General features: G+C 35.0%; 1 protein-coding gene across 1 annotated transcript in view; it reads left to right on the forward strand.

Moving 5' to 3' along the window:
- Nucleotides 1-23,564, forward strand: part of LOC138332222 (carboxypeptidase D-like) — a 43,379-nt gene that overhangs the window by 10,643 nt on the left and 9,172 nt on the right. Inside the window, exons 3-24 of the mRNA XM_069280223.1 lie at nucleotides 2,343-2,512; nucleotides 3,720-3,806; nucleotides 7,464-7,786; nucleotides 8,187-8,378; nucleotides 8,900-9,186; nucleotides 9,509-9,608; nucleotides 10,181-10,323; nucleotides 10,830-10,999; nucleotides 12,543-13,080; nucleotides 13,368-13,456; nucleotides 13,942-14,158; nucleotides 15,075-15,183; nucleotides 16,767-16,922; nucleotides 17,796-17,964; nucleotides 18,287-18,479; nucleotides 18,910-19,045; nucleotides 19,523-19,669; nucleotides 20,918-21,022; nucleotides 21,551-21,615; nucleotides 22,013-22,144; nucleotides 22,653-22,841; nucleotides 23,443-23,551. Of these exons, the coding sequence (XP_069136324.1) occupies nucleotides 2,343-2,512; nucleotides 3,720-3,806; nucleotides 7,464-7,786; nucleotides 8,187-8,378; nucleotides 8,900-9,186; nucleotides 9,509-9,608; nucleotides 10,181-10,323; nucleotides 10,830-10,999; nucleotides 12,543-13,080; nucleotides 13,368-13,456; nucleotides 13,942-14,158; nucleotides 15,075-15,183; nucleotides 16,767-16,922; nucleotides 17,796-17,964; nucleotides 18,287-18,479; nucleotides 18,910-19,045; nucleotides 19,523-19,669; nucleotides 20,918-21,022; nucleotides 21,551-21,615; nucleotides 22,013-22,144; nucleotides 22,653-22,841; nucleotides 23,443-23,551 (3,826 nt within the window). The remainder of the gene's footprint in view (nucleotides 1-2,342; nucleotides 2,513-3,719; nucleotides 3,807-7,463; nucleotides 7,787-8,186; nucleotides 8,379-8,899; nucleotides 9,187-9,508; nucleotides 9,609-10,180; nucleotides 10,324-10,829; nucleotides 11,000-12,542; nucleotides 13,081-13,367; nucleotides 13,457-13,941; nucleotides 14,159-15,074; nucleotides 15,184-16,766; nucleotides 16,923-17,795; nucleotides 17,965-18,286; nucleotides 18,480-18,909; nucleotides 19,046-19,522; nucleotides 19,670-20,917; nucleotides 21,023-21,550; nucleotides 21,616-22,012; nucleotides 22,145-22,652; nucleotides 22,842-23,442; nucleotides 23,552-23,564) is intronic.

Raw genomic sequence — 23,564 nt, forward strand, 5'->3', positions numbered from 1 at the left:
TTATAAAAGCGGCCAGAGGCAAGCTTCACTTCACAAACCTCTTTAACAAGTTGTTACACCTTTCACCCTGGACTTTACAAGGATAAGTAGTACTTAAGCTTCCATTCACTAGTTATCATCTATGGCTGTACATATGCTATAAAAATATCCATTGAACCATGAAATGATCATACTCGTCATTGTCAGATTTTAATCTAATTTTACAGTCACAGGAAATCACACTTGCTGAAGGCTAATTTAATTTGTTCAGAAAAAAATGATGACCTCTTTGTAACTTTTTTATTACCAGTATAATGTTTTTTCCCCATTTTTATCAATCTATGTTTAGACGAGTAATAAAAGTTTATATCTTTTTCATACTGTTGTATGATGCATTAGACATTCTATTTGGGACCTTAATAGAGCAATTCCTTTAAATATTACAAGTTGGTGGTTCATAATCATTTGCAGTTATATTTTTTGCATACATTTGAGTGGATGAATTTGCGTTGAGAAAGGCTAAAAGCTCTACAAAGGATTTGAGGTTTTTTTAGTTTCGTAAGGCAGCGGTGCAGTTTGTGTTATAAATGTCTGTGTATGTTTAAAAAATTTGACACTTAATTGTGTTTTGAAGATTTAGGTCAGGTTTACTATTGGACTTCATTTGTTATAAAAAATAAACCCGACACAATAGGATATTTGCAGTAAAACAACTCTCAAGTTTTGGTGTGAAGTTGTTACCAAAGTCTTCAAATACTCAACATGTTGTGTACTCTAGTATCTAGGTATAATTGTACATACACAGTAGCTTAAGTATATCAGTACATGGTACCGTCAGTAGTTTGACAGTACATTGTATATAAAGCCATCTGATCTCCCTAAGGCTTTATCTACCAGACTATGTATTTGATTTGGTCTAGTGAGTCTATTTACAGCCACTAGTATATCAATGGTGTTGACTTTCTTTTTCACTACACCTATTTCATTCCTTGCAAACATGAAGTAAGCCTTGTAGGTGTATTCATAAAGTGTTAAGTTTGCTTTTCTACTCTAGATAACAAATTATATTCATGACTGTTGTAGCCTAAGTTGTCATTTAGGTACATGCACATTCATTATATTATTCGTTTTACTTTTTACAATTTTGGGTTTTAAATATAACCATTTTCAAGGGCATAAACAAGGCTGTAATATAGTTACACACTGTTCTTAAGAATTGTATCCTATTAGTATTTTTATACACTGATGCTCATCTTACCCAGTATAAGCAGTTCATACTAATTATAATAATATAATAATGTCATGTCACAAAATTCCACTTCTATACAACATCATTACATTTTTAAGCAGACTTAAACATAAGGATCACAGCTGTTTGTCAACAATAAATCAGTTGAAAATTCATGCCAGCTGTCACATACATGTATGTTTTAAAGAAAATTGTTTTGGAATAAGAACCAAATGTAGGTTACAAGTATTGATATATATTACTTTGATGGAATCAGTATTGTCAGCATATATATTATTTAAAGATTTCAATGCAATTATTCAAGATCACTTTAATTAACTGATCGATCTCCAATGTCATGAACCCATTCCTTTGGTGAAGTGCTTGCTCGAGATTGTTTTTCCTGGTAGTGGTTAAAGGTCAAGGTGTCGTCACTAAAAAAAAATGATATTCCTTAAAATGATTTTCGATTTTGATTATATTTTACCAAGTTTATTTCTTTGTAATGTTTTGAACTGCTGTGTAGATCAGCTCAGCTCTTCAAATATTTTCTAGAGATGAGGTTTGGATGGGCGGTATTTTAATCTACCTGATCACTTGAGATGCCTAGATTAATCAAGTTCTAAGAATTACAAAGGAGTTAAAGGGTTAAGTAAGTAGAATGATTGGGATCCCTGCAGTCTTATCCAAAGGCATTGATCTCAACAGGATCTAGTGTATCTGATGTCCTGTAACCAGCAGCTTGCCAGTGACAACAGACAGCAGCCCAACCAGTCACTCAAGTCTAAAGTTTAGGGATTAAAGCAGCTCTCAATCTACAGATATTTTCAATTGGTCCTTTTCATCTATATGGCCAAAATTAAAATAAAGAAATATGATTATAGGATTCAGGATGCAGATGTAATTACTGTTAAAGGAAAGATATTGAATTGAAAATTTGTTTTTCATCATTTCATCTAATGTAATTGTTGAAGTTACATATATCATTATGTGCCATAACTTAAATTAGTTTTAAATTGAAATAGTGGACAGTAGTGATAAACAGTATATTCATATATTCTGACCTTTTTCAGTAAATATTTTTATATATTGTCATTGTTTCTGTGAAATTTACAGATATTTTATGCATTTTCAGGTACATAAGGGAGTGAAAGGTTTTGTAAAAGATGCTGAGACAAACCAACCAATTCCTGATGCAGTGATTACGGTTTCTGGTATAAATCATACCGTAACAACAGCTAGCTTTGGGGATTACTGGAGATTACTGGTACCAGGGACCTACACACTATCAGCTGTGTCTGATGGGTACGTAAGTCATAACACACTATCAGCTGTGTCTGATGGGTATGTAAGTCATTACACACTATCGGCTGTGTCTGATGGGTATGTAAGTCATAACACACTATCAGCTGTGTCTGATGGGTACGTAAGTCATAACACACTATCAGCTGTGTCTGATGGGTACGTAAGTCATAACACACTATCAGCTGTGTCTGATGGGTATGTAAGTCATAACACACTATCAGCTGTGTCTGATGGGTACGTAAGTCATAACACACTATCAGCTGTGTCTGATGGGTACGTAAGTCATAACACACTATCAGCTGTGTCTGATGGGTATGTAAGTCATTACACACTATCAGCTGTGTCTGATGGGTACGTAAGTCATAACACACTATCAGCTGTGTCTGGTCTGATGGGTACGTAAGTCATAACACACTATCAGCTGTGTCTGATGGGTATGTAAGTCATAACACACTATCAGCTGTGTCTGATGGGTACGTAAGTCATAACACACTATCAGCTGTGTCTGATGGGTACGTAAGTCATAACACACTATCAGCTGTGTCTGATGGGTACGTAAGTCATAACACACTATCAGCTGTGTCTGATGGGTACGTAAGTCATAACACACTATCAGCTGTGTCTGATGGGTACGTAAGTCATAACACACTATCAGCTGTGTCTGATGGGTACGTAAGTCATAACACACTATCAGCTGTGTCTGTGTCTGATGGGTACGTAAGTCATAACAAAGTTAGTCACTGTGAGTATAAGTTGGTTTACAGTAAGATATTTTTGTGAATATTGATGGAACATAAATAAGATCCATATTAGCATCTATTATTGAAACACAAAATGTTTAATCACATTCAAATCCTGGTTGTCATAGACAGGACAAAGGTAAAAAAACATTTTTGAATTCATAAATGGTAGTTGTTGAACCAGCAAAGAAAAATGATTTGTTTGGTGACCTTAGTGCTTTTAGGTCACCTTCTGAAGATTCTGACATAATGGAAACTTTTACTGCACTTCATAGACGGAAATGTTTTAAGGCTAATTATCAAAATAATATTGTGCTTTTCGTGGTTGTGGGGTATCAGCTATTCCATTAAGGAGGGGTTAATTTCAAATTCCTGTGGCCATTAAAGCCTATCAGTCTCTTGTTAAATACTGTATAAAACGTTGTTGTGTGATCGTGGTAGTTCAAAAGATTTGTATTGATTAACAGGTATGAGATTTCATCGTCACCAGTAACCGTAGGAGATGGACCAGCTACACCCCTGGACTTCAAGTTACACAAACGCAGTGTTGAAGGGTAGGTATTGGTACATTCAGAAAGTATGGTTAAATTGACTTTGTGAAAGATGTATTCTCCCCCTATTCACTGATTGGGTCACCAGTTTTATCAGCTCACCTGGCCCTAAGGGCCGGTCAGTTTTTGTCATGGCGCGTCGTCCGTCCGTCTACATTTCCTTTAAATCTCTAATAATCATAGAGTTCTGCATAGAATGTAACCAAATTTGGCCTGAAACATCCTTGGGGGAAGGGGAACAGAGTTTGCATAAATTTTGGTTCTGACTCCCTTGAGCAGAAAGACAGAGTTTGCATAAATTTTGGTTCTGACTCCCTTGAGCAGAAAGAATGGGTCCCAATAGGGAAATAAAAGGTAAATGGTAAATTCCTTCAGAAAAGAAACAATGATCCTGTATTCAGAACATTACTTGGCATTACAATAACCAGGTGAGCGATACAGGCCCTCTGGGCCTCTTGTATCCATGTTAATGTGGTGTGACAGATTATGTGTGCTAACCTTTTAACTAAGAGTTGAGGCATAATAATTATGTGAGGTCATGAATTCATGCAGCGTAATGATGACACGCATTGTGCATTTGATTTGTCATCTTCATTTCGTGATGAGAGATTCTCAAGGCTTCTTTTGAGACTCTCACTCTCAGCCTTTTCTTCTGTATGTTGGAGAAAAATTATCATTCGCTTCACCTTGAAGATATAACAACAAAATCACAACCCTCGGCAAGCCTCGGGTGGAACATTCATTAATCATTCGCGATGTGATTTCGTTGTGACACACTCAAGGCAGGAAATTTTTTTTTATAGTCATGATAAAAAGAATTTGCTTTGCTGACTAATAATTATCATCCTTCAAATCTCACTTTGTAATGTTGCTTATACTATTATATCTTTATTTCACCTACCTGGTAATTGCTTTATATTATTTTATGATTAGAATGTAGATAATATACTTTTGTTTTTGTTCCGGTATTTTTGTATCAATGCACGTTTCTTTTATTTATAAAGTTCCCCCAACAGAGTGGGGTACTTATTGTGTTTGTTCCATTTCTTATTCTTCTTCTTCCGGTTCCGATGACATTTTGCGAAGTCATTTCTGGTGACCTGCAGATGTGTTGACTGGTTTCTTTTTTGCATCCAAGTTGGCTACACAGCCTTTCATTTTTTTAAATTGAACTGCTATATATATTTAACTAGTGGTTAGATTTGCCTGGAATGCAGTTTGAATTAGATTTTAATTCTTTTAAGTGAAAAATAACATAATTATTAGTGAAAAAAAAATTTTGTGACAGTTTCAAATTTTCTAAAACCAGTAAGAGTTATCTCCCTTTATTCACTGGTCAGCAGGAATCCGTTTTAGGTCCACGTTCATTTTTGTTGTATTTTTAAGTTATAGATCTTATTGGTACTAGTGACATCAAACTATTTTAGGTCATATCTGGTGATCTGTAGATGTGCAACTTTTGCAGACCAGGAACCAAGATGGCCGCCACGGCATGCAATTGGTCAGAATTGTAAAAAAAGGAACATGGTTGAGAACACGAATCTAATACAATTATAGACATTGCTGTGCCTAACATATTAACTTTAAATGAGGTGACATTTCTAAAAGCATTTTTCTTCTGCAAAATAAGATTTATTTACCGGTAAAGCAATGTCACGTCATCATTCAGGAGAGGTCACTCTTGTCAAATTAGGCTCTGTTGAGATTGGGGGAACTTTATGTGACGGCAACGGTCACAAATAGATCTTGTTATTTTATTAATGAAAGCCTTTCTTGATTTTAAATGAAAAAAGGTGGTGTCAGTGTGTGTGTGTGCGCTGCTTTTCAGAATTTAGTGTAAGATCAAACACTCCAAATACTAGTACTTGTACTGTTCAGTATAGGTCTGTGCAGTGATATCTTTATACTTCTCTATGATATTTATGTTTCAGATCTTTACGATCCTTTGACACGAAGAGGTAGATCTTCATATTACAAAATTTATAAATGATCATTAAATATAACCTCAATAGTCCTATATAAATACACATGTAGAAGTCTCCCTTCCACTGGTTCCCTATTCACCGTAATTAGTATCCCTCCCTTTATAAACGCCCTTCTCCTTTTCTGGAGAAGAAGTTGAAATTGTATAAATGCCCCCATCCCATGAATTTAACAATGTTTTACAACATGTGATGCCTCTAACATTAGCATTGTATTCTGTCATGAACTTGTCTTTAACATGTGAATCAGGACGTAATAATCTCAAAGGATAAAAGTCATATCAATGTTTACCAAAACAGATTTATGTACCTGGAGTACAGATGGCTGACTTTTTTCGTCCACAACTTGCATTTTTGATCATTAATAAGTCCCCCCCCCCCCCCCCCCCCCCCCCCCCCCCCCCCCCCCCCCCCCCCTTGTTACAGTTATTTAACCGCCCTGGGCTAATTATGGCGAATACGGTATGTTTGTAGGCATTGGTACAGGTAATTAACATAGACATGAAAAAGTCAACCGTTTAAATATCATAAATATATTATCTGAATCTTATTCAATGAAAGATATATGTAACTCCATTCATATACAATTATTAATTCATACATGTGTATATAACATGTATATATTGTATGATTAATCCTCCTGATGTATACGAGTATATGACATTTTTGGAAGGTGAAGGTCATTCAGGGTTCAAATGTATTGTAGAGTTTGCCTAAGATCTATTGAAACTTGTCCAACATAAATCTGATAAGTGCATGTTAGTGTCTGTGATGCCAATTACTTTTGTTCTTCAAAACTAAAACAACCTTGCTTGCTTTGCTTATGGTTTATTTTATACATTGTGCATGTTATATTTTGGAATTTTCTTTTCTATGAACAGCTACTTTCAATCAATTTGCTTTTCACTGCATGACAAAAGTTTAAAAAAAATATCAAATTACATGTACCATTAAACTACAAATAAAAAAGTGTAATAGACAATTAATATGATTTTCAGAAATGATACCATCTAGAAATTGCAAAATGAAAAAAAAAACACATTTACTGTAGTATACATTGAAGATAGCATATACAGATTTTGTTTTCTGAATACCATATAAAGATAGAATGCATTAAAGTGTTCTGAAGACCATATATTTGCATGTTGGTGGCAGAATATGGGACTAGTTGTAGAACTGCTGATACCTTTATCATTAGACTACCCCACTCCATACGTAGTGAGGTACTGTATGGATTTCAGGTCCCAGTTTCATGAACCTTCCTCACATTTAAGGAATCCCTTAACTTAAAATTCTACTTAGGAGAGCATTACAGATTTTAGGCTCCTTAACTTAAGACTTTTACCTTAACTTTTACAATGATTTTCTATAGGGAAATTTAGATTAAGAAATTCCTTAAAGTGAAGGAATGTTCGTGAAACTGTGCCTTAGTACTGATTTATTTAAGTACCTTCACTGCAACAAGCCAGAGGTGAAAGGTTATTGGTAGAACGTCGGACATCTTTACCACTGCTCAACCATCATGACCCAGAGGTGAAGGGCTGGTGGTAGAATATTTAGACAATAAACTCTTTCCCAATGTAACCTCTTTAGTATGTATTTATTTATGAACAAATTGAAGTAAATTAGATGAAATAATTAAAGGATGACCGTCATTTTTACTATATTTATTTTTCAGTGACTCTACATCACCAACACCTTCTCCCACAACACCAAAACCAACAACACCGCGACCAACCACCCCAGAACAAGAGGCCGATACTCTGGATGTTCTTGTGGATCACATCAACAAAATCCGCGATGCCTCACACAGAGAGAGTCTCAATTTCGTAGAGCCAACAGAATTTAAGCATCACCACTATGCTGATCTACAGGCCTTCCTGGAGGATGTGAATCACAAGTACCCTCATATAACACGACTTTACAGTGTAGGAGTTAGTGTCCAAGGGAGGCAACTCTGGACCATGGAAATATCCGATAACCCTGGGATACATGAGCCTGGTGAGTGTATAAAAAGTGAAGTCATTCTATCTGGGCATTTCCTTTTATATTGCTATGGGTAGATTTAAAATTACTATTTTTAAATCATTATTTTCATTAAGATGCCTGTTTTCTGAAGAAGAATTATATTTTGTTAAACATTGAAATATTTTAAACAATATGCCCATGTTAAATTTTGAGAAGGGTGAATACAAATTTGGAATTTTGAAGAATGTTGAAGAAAGAGATGATTTGTTTATTATTGATACAATTTGACAAAAGATTTGCTAAGCATGATTTTAACTTCTGAAAGATAAAACTGTTTATTATGATAAGCCATTCTATAAAATGTCCAAAGTTTATATTTTGATTTAATCTTTGACATATCTTATTATGTTTTATGTTAATTTGTGTTGTACAGGTGAGCCTGAGTTTAAGTATATAGGAAACATGCATGGTAATGAGGTGGTTGGCCGTGAGGTGCTGCTGTCACTTATACAATTACTCTGTGATAACTACAACCACAACCACTTTATTTCCCTCTTTGTGAACCTCACCCGCATACACATCATGCCCTCTATGAACCCAGACGGTTATGAAATCTCTACTGAAGGTATTATTTTTTTCTCTAATTTGAATGAATGGGAAATACATTTGTTTGAATACAATCTCACTTGCCAATTAATTTATGGCTTTTTCTGTACCAGTTGATAGATGAAAGTTGTAAGCACAGATATGAAAGTAGGTGTCAATAACATAATTTCCATGTCAATGAAATATTTGCAATTTTGCAGTTCATTGATATGTGTACGCAAAGATTTCTGGGGAAATAATAACTTATAGATAAATGCTATATTTATACTCTTATAGACATATCACAAAATTTTAATTTGAAATTTTATTGTTCAGTTCCATCTGTTATTGATACATATCAACAGTTCAGAATCACAGAATTTGTGACACGTCAAAATAATTGGTTTAAGTATATTAGCATGGAGATGGCCATTAGTATAAAGTAATATAAATGGCTTTATTTAACAAATAATTTTGATGTGTTTAATAGAAGAAATTTTCATACTATCAAAAATGGAAAAACTTATTATTAATTTAAAATTATTTGATTGTTTTTGTAAGGTGACCGTGTTGGCACTCGAGGACGAGAAAATTCCAACTACATTGACCTGAACAGGAACTTTCCAGACAGATTTGATGTTGTCAACTCCATCAATCGTAAACAGGAACCTGAGACAATAGCCGTAATGGAGTGGGTGAAGAAAAACCCATTCGTGTTGTCGGCCAATCTCCATGGCGGTACTCTGGTGGCTAACTACCCATATGATGACAATGCGGCTGGTATTGCTACGTACACCAAATGTCCAGACGATAACATCTTTAAACAAGTGTCAGAGGCCTACTCATTGGTTTGTTTATATTTTCTTTGTAAGCTCAATATTCATATAATTAAAAATACTTACCTGGGATTGCTTCAGGTTTAAAGGTTAAAAGGCAAAGTCATTTGTATGTAAACTTATGCATATCTGCTAAATTTCTGTGGAATATTGTTTGTAAACCTTTCTAACATGGCATTGATTTAGTTTGTCCATATGTGGTAAACAAATACTAAATTGATTGATCTAACATGATGGCACCTTTCATCTGATTGGCCTGTTTCGTTTGAAATTATATATCCATTATTTTGATTGGCCAGATTTATGTAACATTATGTTATCTTTATTTTGATAGGCCCATTCCACCATGCACAATGGCCACCCGTGTACGGATCAGAGTGATGAATACTTTAAGGACGGAATCACTAATGGAGCAGACTGGTACAGTGTGGCAGGTTGATTATGTTTCATACTTTAAGATAATCACTAAATCTAATTAATTGCAGAGCGTCTTTATTAATAGAAAATTATGGGAAATATTTACAAGACCAGTCATTATTTACTATAATGTTACAGTAACAGAAAGTTAAAATTAATTCACAATGTACCAATTTTCATTTATGGATACTAAAATTTCCAATTTGAAAATCAGGTGTGCAGAGATCACCTTTCATGAGTATGTAGTTTGTTGAATTTAAATACCATGCAATTTAAGGTAGATTTTATGGAACATAAACTTTTGCAAACCACCTACATTGATAGCAAAACAAAAATTGTGAAATTTGGTTTAGAGTACTCTTAGTAGATTCTTACTCATTTCTGTTGGAAACTGAATTTTACAGCAATAAATAGATTGTCTATTTATTGAAATATAAGATCAGCTCATTGAAATTGGCTTGAAGCTGTACAACTGTATAACCAGGTATTTCGCGATTTCACAAGACCTGCAAGATATTCATTTACATATATATATATATTTGCATTGCACTGGAAATAAATTAAGTAAAACATTGCTGTTATGTTACAGGAGGGATGCAGGACTGGAACTATGCCTTCACTAACTGTTTTGAGATAACACTGGAACTCGGCTGTATTAAGTATCCTATGGCTGCCGATCTGCCCCAGTACTGGGACGCCAACAAATACGCTTTACTGGTCTTTATGGGTCAGGTGAGGACTGTCAACTTAGAACAGTATTACTGTCTTGATTTGCTACAAAATTATGTATAAAGTGTCAGTGAAATCCTTATTTTATGTGGAAATAAATGTTTTTCAACCCTGTACAGCGATCACTTTTGAAGAGGACCTGTGGCCATTTGCCTCAACTTTCAGAAATGACCCTCGTCGTTTAGACAATTTCTGTATACCCTAATAATTTAGTGTGATGATTCCTTGTTCGCTGAAAACGAGACTAGCCATTAACATTGGGCCACAAAATCCAAAGTTTTAAGCTTAAAATTTAGATAGCCATATCTAAGTTTGCTGCATTATTTAATGTTTTGTCTTCTTCTTATCGGAACTGATAATGATTATTAATGATAACTTTCCTTGATTGATCAAAGTTTTCTGCTCAACAGGTTAGTCCTAGTAATGAGAAATGTTGAAGATATTGTTAACTATCTGATATACCAATTGTGCTTACCATTTACTTACACATCAAACATTTCTGATTGAAGGTCCACAAAGGTGTCCGAGGGTTTGTGACAGACAAGGAAACTGGCCTAGGGTTATCTGACGTTGAAATCACTGTCACCGGTATCAACCACACTATCACCACGGCAACAGATGGAGATTACTGGCGTTTATTGTCTCCAGGAGATTACATCATTACTGCAAGTCATCATATGTATGTAGATATTAGTGTTATAATGTATTAATTATAATTAGTGATGGTGGTTCTCTTTTGAAGAATGTTAAATCTGCTGGTGGGAAAATGTCTTGGAGAGCTTTAAATTTTTTTTAAATATGGGCATCTATTCCTATACATTCAGGGAAACATATGATAAGGACTATATTTACCATATTTCTGTTTGTTAACCACGACATTGCATATTTTCACAGATCAGTTGATGTCTAAGGTTAATATTTCTTTAGTATAAGATATTATTCCTACCATGTCACTTTGAAATATCACCTCCTATATTCTTATAATCTTGGCTGTACTGAGTGCTTCATTATGAGGGCGTGCATATTTCAAAACGTTTCTTCAGTTATTTACTGAATATACCAGTATTACCAGTTATGTAAAGTCGAACTTGCTTAATACGAACTCGGATAATTCGACAACCCGGCTTAATACGAAGTACTTTGCCGGTCCCGGCCGAATTCCTTCTTTATCTTTGTTTAATAAACTCGGAAAATTCGAATTCAAAAAACTCGAAAAACTCGGATAATACGAAGTAAATTTTTGGTCCGAGTGACAAAAATCATACAAAAAATGTTCGCATAACTCGAATTGAGATTATTTGGACACCGAGATCGCCGAAAATGCCGATTTCTTTTTCATAAATGTGCCGTAAAACGGCATTTCAAAAGCCGCTTACAACTACAAAAACATGGAAAAACTGTTTAATGTTTAGCAATGAACCTAAGTTATATTGTATCAACAATCATCAGCGATATTCACGTGTAAAGCTGCAGTACGTGTTCATTACTTACATAAACATTACCCCGACTGAAATGGCGACATGATAAAAACACAGGTGCTCTCGGCCGCCTGTGACATGTATGGTGTGATCATTCGAGCGGAACTAATCTCTAGCCACCTGGCACTGTGTTCCAAATGAAATCACAACTTGGAGCCGTATATGATCACTGTTTTTATAGAGCGATGCTACAATTATTTAGGTGTGAATAATGTTAGTGTTAGAACTTTTTACTCGGCAAAATAGACTTTACACCGTTCACTTGCCACTATCGTTTGATCATGAGTTGACATGCGCAGAATTACTTTCTACATAACTTCCTATGAACACATGTGTCTCAGTTACGTAAGTTATGTCTGTATTTCTATGTGCGTGAAATGATTGTTGTGACTGCAGTTGATGTATCGATATTTTGGATTGATTTCGGTTTTATTGTTATAATTTTGCAACCAACATCGACGATTTTGATATCTTTCTTGCACATCGTTTTACGACACGGAACAAGTTGATCTATTACCATGTAAAGAGATCATCACTAGACTTAATTGAGAACTTGCTTAATTTGAACACTCGGATAACTCGAAGTTTTATCTCGGTCTCTTCGAGTTCGTATTAACCAAGTTCCATTGTATGTTAATACTGCATTATCAGTCACAAGTGCCTCACATGTCATTTGGTACAGAGAGATAATGACACATAAACTTGATATTTTTGTTTGACCTTGACCTTTATTGTACTTTTCAGGTATAATAATCAGTCTGTACAGGTACACGTGACCTTTGACGCTGCTGTAGAGGTCAACTTTACCCTGAGTAAGAGCCCACTGGAAGATTTCTCACTGAAACAGGATTATGGTATAAAGGAGAATATGGCTACCAAATACCAGACGTTTGATCAGATGGCCACAGAATTACAGAACCTCGCCAAGAATTACTCCCAGGTCATGCAGGTGGAGAGTCTGGTGACGTTAGACAGTGGAATGTCAGTTCCCATGATTCATCTGTCATCCGTCCTTGACCTCCATGAAAACAAAAAGCCACATGTACTTTTGATTGGTGGTCTCCATGGAAACGAGCCTGTGGGAGCAGAAATGTTGATGAGATTTGTCCGCCATCTTCTGCACGGTTATGACCAGAAGGATGATCATGTGATGGAGATTTTCAACAATTTCCACCTACATCTCATCCCCTACCTGAATGTGGAGGGATTTGACACCAACCAACAGTCCGACTGTGTATCAGACATGAGTATGCAGATGTCATCCAACCAACTTCAACTAGATGTAAATACATCATATATAGTGCACACATTTAAATCTTATGAACTCAAAATTATCTTTATTGAATATCCTGTATGCAGGTGTTTGCTTGTCATGAGCAAACTTTACTCTGGCTCTGTTAAACTCTTAGTCTTTATTATGTTCTTTCTGAATTCAAAATAAATGCTTTACTGTATTTCAAAGAAAACAAAATTTGTTGATCATAATGGCTTAATTAGTTATAATCATTGACCATAGATCCATAACTGTTATGAAATGTTAAATATTTAAAAAGTGCTGAAATGTTCCAGAGTCCCACCATGAAGGCCCTTCTGAATCAGATGAACATCCACAAGTTCAGCCTCACACTTAGTCTAGACAGTGGCGGTCTGTTCCTGGTGTAAGTAGGGTTCTGTGGGATAAAGTTATGTAAATCATCATTACAGAGGATGATTGATTGAACTGTGATTGACTACTTTGTACTGATAAGTACAACTTGATAATGAGTTTGTAACATTAGTCTTGCTAAATATGATTTACTTTATGATATACCAATGGGTATTTCAGTAGAATACATGCTTCACCTCATTAATCCATTTGGTTTTGAAGGGAGTTATTTGAGGTAAACAATTACAACACTGTACCCTATTGATTGGACTCCATGTTTTCAAAATGTTTTTAAAAGGAATATTGGTAGTTCTCCAAAAATCTAGAAAACAAAAAGGAAACTTGTGTTTACATTAAACAATTCAATATGAGGAACTTAATAATGACTATTTTACCATTATGTAACCTAATAGTATATATTCAGGCTTGTATTTCTGATAGTAATGATTACATGTATCATTATGACATTTTTATTATAAAGTTGTGTTTGACCTACAGGGTCCCTTGGGAGAGGAAGAGAGACCGGATGTCAGCCACGGACGACGAGGATATCTTTATGTCCTTGGCTCATGCCTTTGCTGATGGTTATCCTGCTATATATTCACCTGACAGCTGTCAGTCATCTGTATCTCACGGAATATTCCACGGCGGGGATCTCATCAAAAACATGTCTGGTATACTAGACAAAGCCTACGAGGATTATCACAATTTCATGGTTAGTTGTTTGATATACTATGTAGTTACTTTTACTCACAGGGGAAACATTTTGCTCTATTTGCGGTCAAGTTAACTTCTGTCAACTTAAATACCTGTAAATAGAATGGAAAGAATGGCAAGTAAGACAACCTGTTTATTACTGTTAGAAATTGAAGCACAAATATTCTCCCCGAATTAATATCAAAGAGAAATTAGATAACTCTACGGTATAACAGCATTCATTGTGACTTTGTTTCTACTTGTTACTCTCCATTTGTAGCTTTATTAGGTCACCTGAGACAAAGGTTCATGGTGACCTATTCTAATCGCCTTATGTCCGTCGTCATCCGTTGTCCGTCGTGCCACGATAAACAATTTACATTTTCGACTTCTTCTCCAAAACCACTGAAGCAATTTCCATAAAATTATGTACAAACCTTTTAAGGCATAAGGCCAATCAAAATTGTGAATTATATGACCCCAACTCCCGCAGGAGGATGTGGGAGGGGCTAAAAGGGGTAAATGGCTAAAAATTTTAAAATCTTTCTGCTTAATTCAAAGATTTGATTGAACCAAATACTCTTCATAGATTAAAAACTCAAATTTATAAAATCACTGATTTACTTCAAGGGCCTAATGGGTCAATAAATAGTGTTTATATGTCTTTGTTTCATTCTGTATCCGAACTCAGGTGACCATTAAGGCCCATTGGCCTCTTGTATTAGATTTATATTGGGTATCATGGGGAACTAAGAAATGGTTTACCATAATTGTTTTTTGTAAAGAAAAGGAATTGTTCATATATTTTTTTTTTGTTTGATGTATTATCCAGTCCTTGATATTACCAATCCGAAAGTTATCTTTGTTTGACCAAATCACCATATTAGGACATCATAAGTAGGTTAACTTGAAATGAGTGTTTTGTACCTTTACAGATATCTGCTCATATCAGCTGCTGCCGGTATCCCCCGGGCAACAATCTACCTAGTATCTGGATGAACTCTCTGACCCCTCTCCTCAGTATCGTAAAGAAGAGCAAGCAAGGTACGTAAGCTTACATTCTGTATGTCTCGAACTATGAAATATTGAGGAGTGTTGCTGGTTGATTTACGTCCTGTTCCCTCATGCTTTTGTTCCTTCTTTGTTACTATAGTGATCTCCCTTGCGGACAGGTATTGATTAATTATCACCTTTGTTTAATTTGTGAGCAAACACTGCATTGTTTTCTCTGAAAAACATGATGTAATAATCAGCACCTACCTGCAAGGGCAGAAATTCTTTGATATGGAGACATAGAAGCATTGTCTAATGAACAATTCTAGTGACATGATTGTTTCTTTTATTGGGAAGGAATATCATTGTTAGATTGGCACAATAACTGGTAGATAACAATCTATAAAGATCAACAGCTAAGAAAACAACAACTTCACTTTCTATCTAAAATAGATAAAGCATAGGGAATTCATGTATCTGGAAACTAACAAGGTGTTAGACTTGTAACAAGGTGTTAGACTTGACACAAGATGTTACACTTGTAACAAGGTGTTACACTTGTCACAAGGTGTTACACTTGTAACAAGGTGTTACACTTGTCACAAGATGTTACACTTGTAACAAGGTGTTACACTTGTCACAAGGTGTTACACTTGTAACAAGGTGTTACACTTGTCACAAGGTGTTAGACTTGTAACAAGGTGTTACACTTGTAACAAGGTGTTACACTTGTCACAAGGTGTTACACTTGTAACAAGGTGTGACACTTGTAACAAGGTGTTACGCTAGTGTTTGACTTGTAACTAGTGTTAGACTTGTCACAAGGTGTTACACTTGTAACAAGGTGTGACACTTGTAACAAGGTGTGACACTTGTAACAAGGTGTTACGCTAGTGTTTGACTTGTAACTAGTGTTAGACTTGTAACAAGGTGTTACACTTGTAACAAGGTGTGACACTTGTAACATGGTGTTACACTTGTCACAAGGTGTTACACTTGTAACAAGATGTTAGACTTGTAACAAGGTGTTACACTTGTAACAAGGTGTTACACTTGTAACATGGTGTTACACTTGTCACAAGGTGTTACACTTGTCACAAGGTGTTACACTTGTAACATGGTGTTACACTTGTCACAAGGTGTTACACTTGTCACAAGGTGTTACGCTTGTAACAAGGTGTTACACTTGTAACAAGGTGTTACACTTGTCACAAGGTGTTACACTTGTCACAAGGTGTTACACTTGTCACAAGGTGTTACACTTGTAACATTTGAGAAACTTGGAGTTTAAATGTTAAGGTTGTAATATGGCCACCATAGAAAATGGAGGCATAGACTGTTTCCCACATTTGTCCTGTCCTTTCTCATCATTGACCTACTTTTAAGGTCAAAGTTATCAAATATATCGGAAACTTACGACTTCAACTAAAGAGTTCTTTGTATTGCCTTATTTGTCAGCCAGTACTACTGTAACTGTGTTGTTTTGTGCGAATAGTCAGACGACAGTTTAGGCCCATGGGCCTCTTGTTTGGGATATGTCTAAAGGTGATAAAAAATGTTTAAAAGCAGTGGTAAAATGAATACCAAACTAGTTTGTAATATGTATATCATGGAAATGTTCTACTATTTTGCAGCTGTATTTGGCGATATTTTGAACAATGATGGGCAGCCGATTAAAAATGCCACAATTAAGGTGGATCATCACTCAATGATCATTTCTACCTCAGACAAAGGAGAGTTCTACATCATCCTCAGTGCTGGTCCTCACACCTTGGAGATATCTTCTGATGGTAAGTCATAAACATGCAATATTGAAAACATACTTATTTCAGAGCAATCAAATTTTACCACAAATCATGGATTTATATGAGTTAGATAGACTATTCCATATTTGCATTTTACAGAGTTATCTGCCCTTGTGTATTGATTGTGATGTAATGTGTAGGAGCGTAACATCATACTCTTCGGAGAAAACAAGGTATAATGCGCTCACAAAATAATGACATCACAATGGATACCTACCCGCAAGGGAGCTAACTCTGTAATATGCAAAGATGGTATATTTGATTGAATACAAAGAATAGTTTGGTGGTACTGGCATAAACAAACAATTTAATTACATCAGAAAGAAATACATGATGCCATCATCTTTCTCTACCCATGTAAAAGACAGATTTCTTCTTCCCTACCAACACAAATATAGAGAATACATTGCCAGAGTCTTACATAGATGTGTCGCTGCGTGAGTGAAAATTTTGGCTGGACACAGCATAAAGCTGGCCGAGTGCTGACTTGTCAAATTTTTTTCATGATGATTTAGATAATTATTATATTCTTATCTGCTTTACATACCAATGTTTCGTGGTTTTGCTCCTGAAGTTGAAGGAAAGTATGAGCTCTCCATTGTCAGGTACAATTTTTACTGTGCCACAATCACAGAGCCACCAATTAAACATCCAGACTGATGATGTATTTTACAATATGTGCCGCTTGTATTAATGATGCCACATGATTGTTTAGTGTGCGTAAACTGTCATTTCCATGCACTGATAAAAACTTAGAGCTATCTTTCCCTAGCAACCACGAGATATATAAGCACATGTAGAAGCAAGTCTCCTTAATTAAGCAATGTAAACTATACCGTGTGATGGTTTCTATTGTAGGTTATGAGTCCCAGACACATCAGGCTCTGATTGAGGAAGGAAAGGCAACTCAGGTACAGGTGTCCCTCAACAAAGAGCTGGACAAGATGGACTTCCACAATCCCAGTATGGTGGGCACTTTCCTCAAGGACATCGCCTCTAGGTGTCCAGGCATAACAAATCTACACAGGTAAAGTTTTTAAGAGTACATTATACAAATCTAAACAGGTAAAGTTTCTAAGAGTACATTATACAAACCTAAACAGGTAAAGTTTCTAAGAGTACATTATACAAATCTGCACAAATCTAATAGCCATAAAAGAAATTTTGATGTACACTATTTCCTTACATGTCTTACTTATTATTGACATAATTGCAACAGAAAGCCAAAGATACAATTTTGAACAGCCTAAAATTTCTTTACAGTGGAAAAGAAGAACTCTTCACCAACAATCTTGAAATACTTGAGAATACCGATGACAATTTTACAATTTTCTATTGAATTTTTTCAGCATTGGAAAATCACCTAAGAGTCATGACCTTTGGATGCTGGACATTGGATCCCAGAAATCAAACGACCCGTCCTTGACTCACGTCCTCTTTGTGGGTGGTATCCATGGTAATGAAGTGGTACCAACAGAGCTACTGCTGCAGTTGGCCTACGACCTCTGTGAGAACTACAATAAAGATTACTTCATCACCATGGTCAGTAAAGATTGTAGAGACTATGACTTGTTTCAGTCATCATATCTGATTCTTGATTCATGATTTTGCCTTGTTGGTTCATGGCAATTATTAATGCTGAAGAAGACCAGTAAATGTACTCTTTGCTTAGCTTTTTATGTGCTGCTTGGTATCATGGTGATCTTGACTGCTGAACCCTAAAAGTGGTCCCAAGCAAAATGTAGTTTTGATAAATAAGATTACATAAATAATACAACCATAATAGTTAAATTTAAGTAATTACCAGTGCCATCCTTTACAATATATTTCTCTGTATGTGTAAAAGGTGAAACCAATCTTTATCTGTATTTGTGAAGGATTTATTCACAAGATTATAGAAGGTAGACCCAATGTTAATCCCTATTGTTCTGCCATGAATATTGGAGTCAGTGATGTTACACTATTTTTACAGGCTTTAAACAGTTCTGTGGTACACATCGTACCAAGTCTGAACCCAGATGGCGCCACCATAGCTGTGCCCGGAGAATGTAACGGGAAATCAGGAAGTAAAAACTCAAATGATGTCGATCTGGACACAAACTTTGAGAGTAAGTCAGCAAATATATTCTTCTTTATTGTACATGGTTACCAAAGAAATAAATGGTCATTATTTTTCACAAGACAAAAAAAAAAGGGGGGGGGGGGAAAGAAAGAAGGAAAAGAAAACATCAAAAAACCATATTATGATTCTACAATGTAGAGAGGATCAGTTAGAAATAGTTTTTCAGAATAAGCTTGATCCCTGATATACTGTTGACCACTTCATTTTTGGTAGAATCAAATTTTCAAGTAATTTCACAACAGAACTCAAACATGAATTAAAATATTTCACAAGTATATGTATAAAACATATATTTAAATGCATGGTTGTCAGTAAGAGCTCTTCATCGTGAATTTATGTATTTTGTATATGAAAATAACGAATATGTATGTGAAATATTGTAGACGAGAAGTAAGTGTTTTACAATACTTGACAATTGTTGTATTTATACCATTGGTCATGATCAGTCCATTATCTCCCTTAGGTAAATATGTGAACAGGAGTGGGGCCCTAGAAGGGGAGACTCGTGATTTATCTGAGTGGATGTACAGATCACCACCAACTGTCACCATTATCCTCAGTGGGGGATTACTGGGTGTTACACATCCATACCGCTCCAACAACCCGAACGGTAAGTTATATCCCTTTAATCCATACTGCTCCAACAACCTGAACAGTAAGTTATCTCCCTTTAATCCATACCGCTCCAACAACCCAAACGGTGTGTTAACAGCCCGAACGGTATCTCCCTTTAATAGTCAGTTTCTAAGGGAGTAACACATCTATTCAGTCCAACAACCCTATCGGTGAATTATCTCCCTTTAATAGCCAGGTATTATGGGAGTAACACATCTATTTGGTCCAACAACCCTAACAGTGAATTATCTCCCTTCAGTAATCAGTTACTATGGGAGTAACACATCAATACAGGTCCAACAACCCTATATGTGAATGATCTCCCTTTAATAGTCAGTTACTATGGGAGTAACACATCTATTCGGTCCAACAACCCTAACGGTGAATTATCTCCATTTTATAGTCAGTCACTGTAAGGGTCTAACAACCCTATTGGTGAGTTATCTCCAATCAATAATTTGTTTCTAAATTTTATCATAAATCAAAATACTTCTTTAGGGAACAGAATAATTACTACAACAGGAGCAAAATCATTATTAGGAGAAATCCCAAATCCTATATTTGTTGAATGTCACTATCATGTGTTACAATCATGCAGCGTAAAGAGTCAAGGCATGCTATCTTGTATTTGCATTATATTACAGAGTTATCTACCTTTGCAGGTAGGTATTGATTGTAACGTCATGTGTTAATGAGCGTAACATCATTCTTTTCGGGGAAAAGACATCACTTAAGCTCACAAAATAATGATGTAACAATCGATACCTACCCGCAAGGGAGCTAACTCTGTAATATGCAAACATAAAATAGTCTATCTGTGTAAAGATATTCTACAACTCCTGCAGTTTTAAAAAGTAAGATTTGTTGCATTGATAAGTGTCCTTAATTGTTTCAGCCATTCAGCATTTACTGAGATATTTCAAAATATTTTACTATTAATAAACATTATAATAACATTCAGTTATACCAGTATAAAAAATATAGCTTATATCAATAAATATATCACACAGCAGGCTAGACCTATACTAGTCCTTTCTGTTATATAACTATAACATCATTCTGGTTCCATTTACAGCCACCCTGGGTATTACCCATGATATAACTATAACATCATTCTGGTTCCATTTACAGCCACCCTGGGTATTACCAATGATATAACTATAACAGCATTCTGGTTCCATTTACAGCCACCCTTGGTATTACCAGTGATATAACTATAACATCATTCTGGTTCCATTTACAGCCACCCTTGGTATTACCGACACGTTAATACTGGACTACCTAGGCAAGACCTATATAAACAACCACCCACTGATGAAGGCTGGCAAGACGTCATGTAACAGTTCTGGTAAGGTTGATGGGTCTACAGCTGTATGTTCTGAATGAGTATAACAATCTTCTCTACATCCATCTACTTCACTTCTCCTCAGTGGTAAAAATAGAGATAATCTGTTGTACCAAATATTCCATATATCGTGAAATAATGACCAATGATAATTCCTCATGGAAGTCCAGAACTCTATTTCAAATAATATTTAAGGACCCCAAAAAATTCTGATTAAGTTTAAATTTAATATTGTGGGATATTTATAAATATCATATAAATCCAATTATTTGTATATCTATAGATGTCCAGTAAGACTATTATATTTATTTGTTTATCTATGAATTCCAGTTAGAAAGTAATATAATTAATTGTTTATCTATAAATGTCCATTTAGACAGTAATATAATTATTTGTTTATTTATAGACGTTCAGTTAGGCTATCAAACATTTATTTGTTTATCTATGAATTCCAGTTAGACAGTAATATAATTAATTGTTTATCTATAAATGTCCAGATAGACTGTTATATATTTATTTGTTCATTTATAGACATCCAGTTAGACAGTAGTGTTGTGTCGGCCTCCAAACTACACCCACACTATGGCAGTCTGTTGGTAAGTACAGATTTTTGGTTGTTGATACCATCTGGCTTGTTACTTGACTTGTCATAAATTGTCATGAATGAATACTCTTTTACTAATTACTTTTTACTAATTACTTTTCTGGGCATAAGCCATAATAAAACAGGAAATGTTGTTATTAGGCTCATATGATAAGCCTATGACACAAAAAAATTTCAGAGGATTTCTTTCTGAACCACTTTAATTAAATACATGTATCTTTAATTTATGATCTTTCAGAAAGTAAAGAGGTTGATTGAAGCTGAATGAATGATTCTAGTGTCCTTGTTTAAGGACACAATGCCTTATCTACCAACATTTGGACTTATTTGTAAAAAGAAAAATGGTTGTAATTATGTTGAGTTAAAATGTTGGCTTTGTGTCATTACAGGACTTTGCGTATGACACTGTAGGTAGTACAGCTATAGAGATATACACTGGCTGTTGTGACTATCCCGACGGTCACAAACTCCTGGCTGCCTGGCACAACCACCGCACCCCACTTCTCGAAATCATCAAGGAGGTAATCTACATTTGGTACCTGGGCCCAGCTTCACAAAATTTCCTTAACTAAAAGAATTCCTTAGCTTAAAGATTGCAATATGAAAGCATTACAGAATTCAAGGAAAGTTCCTTAACTTTAGATTTTTTCCTTAACTTTGTAATACTTTCCTATGGAGAATTTAAAGTTGAATTAAATTGAGTAGAAAGTTGGTTACATTAAGGAGGTGAGGCATCCCTGTATGGCAGACATTTACCTTTAGTACCATTTAATTTGACATCTAAGGCAAAAAAAACGAAAAGAAAAAACAAAAAAACTAAGATATTTAATCTGTAAAGAAAATCTTAGTTAACATTTCTGCTTATTCACAAGTTCAATTTTAAATCAATCCCTTATTTGTTGATAATATTTAACTCAATGAATTTTAATGTGATATTGATATATTGATTAATGTGATTGCCTAATTATATATAACCCACCAGTTACGGTATATTGTCCGACTTGAAGACAACTGTTTTGTATGCCACAGGCCACACGAGGTGTAAAGGGACATATCTATGAAGACAAGCCAGATAAACCCATGTTTAACGCCACCGTCATTGTGAAGGGGTCTGGTCGTCGATATCCTGTAGATTCTAACGGCTACTACAACTTTTACCTGTCACCTGGTCACTACACACTAGTGGTCACATGTGAAGGTCATGAGACTCTGGAAAAGGTCAGTCGGCTGGTCAAGTTGGTTTTACAGAATTTCTGATTGGATTTTGCTGTCTTAAGTTATATATTAAATATTGAGCTTTTAAGGATATTATTCAAAATGCAGTAAATACATTTGAATTAAATGATTTTATTTGAAGTTTTTGAAATTGAATTATAAGGATTAAATTAATAATAAGAAATTGGTCAATTAATCTATAGACCAAAAAGTGAAGTAATTCACAAAATCATTTTTAACGGGTCAGAGAGCACAATCAGAACATCATAGAATTTGTCATGATTTCAGTTTGGTTACCAAACTACTTGTGACGTTTAGAACATTTTTTTCATGTCAACTTGTAAACATATTCATTTTAGCACAATTAATTTCAGGGTGAAAAAATAATGAACAATTTAGCATAATTACAAATTAACATATAATAAATTCTTTATCAACAATATACAGAAAATTTCGTTAAGGCTTTTATATTTTAGAACAAAGTATCGGGTCCTAAAATATGTATGTTTTCGTTACCTTAAGGTATTATATATCTTAAGAAGATAGAAGTTAATTTTCCAATTGCCATTCACATTTTTATCTAAACGATTTCTTTTGATTTCAGAATGTTATTGTTGCGGCCGGAGATCCCAGAATGCTGCATCTAAACATTGCCTTGGAAACGAAGAAATCTGAATTTATCATCACAACATTTGCTTTAGTTTTAATCCTAGGTAAATACACATT

This window comes from Argopecten irradians, chromosome 9 (assembly GCF_041381155.1).
Source record: "Argopecten irradians isolate NY chromosome 9, Ai_NY, whole genome shotgun sequence".
Classification (NCBI taxonomy): Eukaryota; Metazoa; Mollusca; class Bivalvia; order Pectinida; family Pectinidae; genus Argopecten; species Argopecten irradians.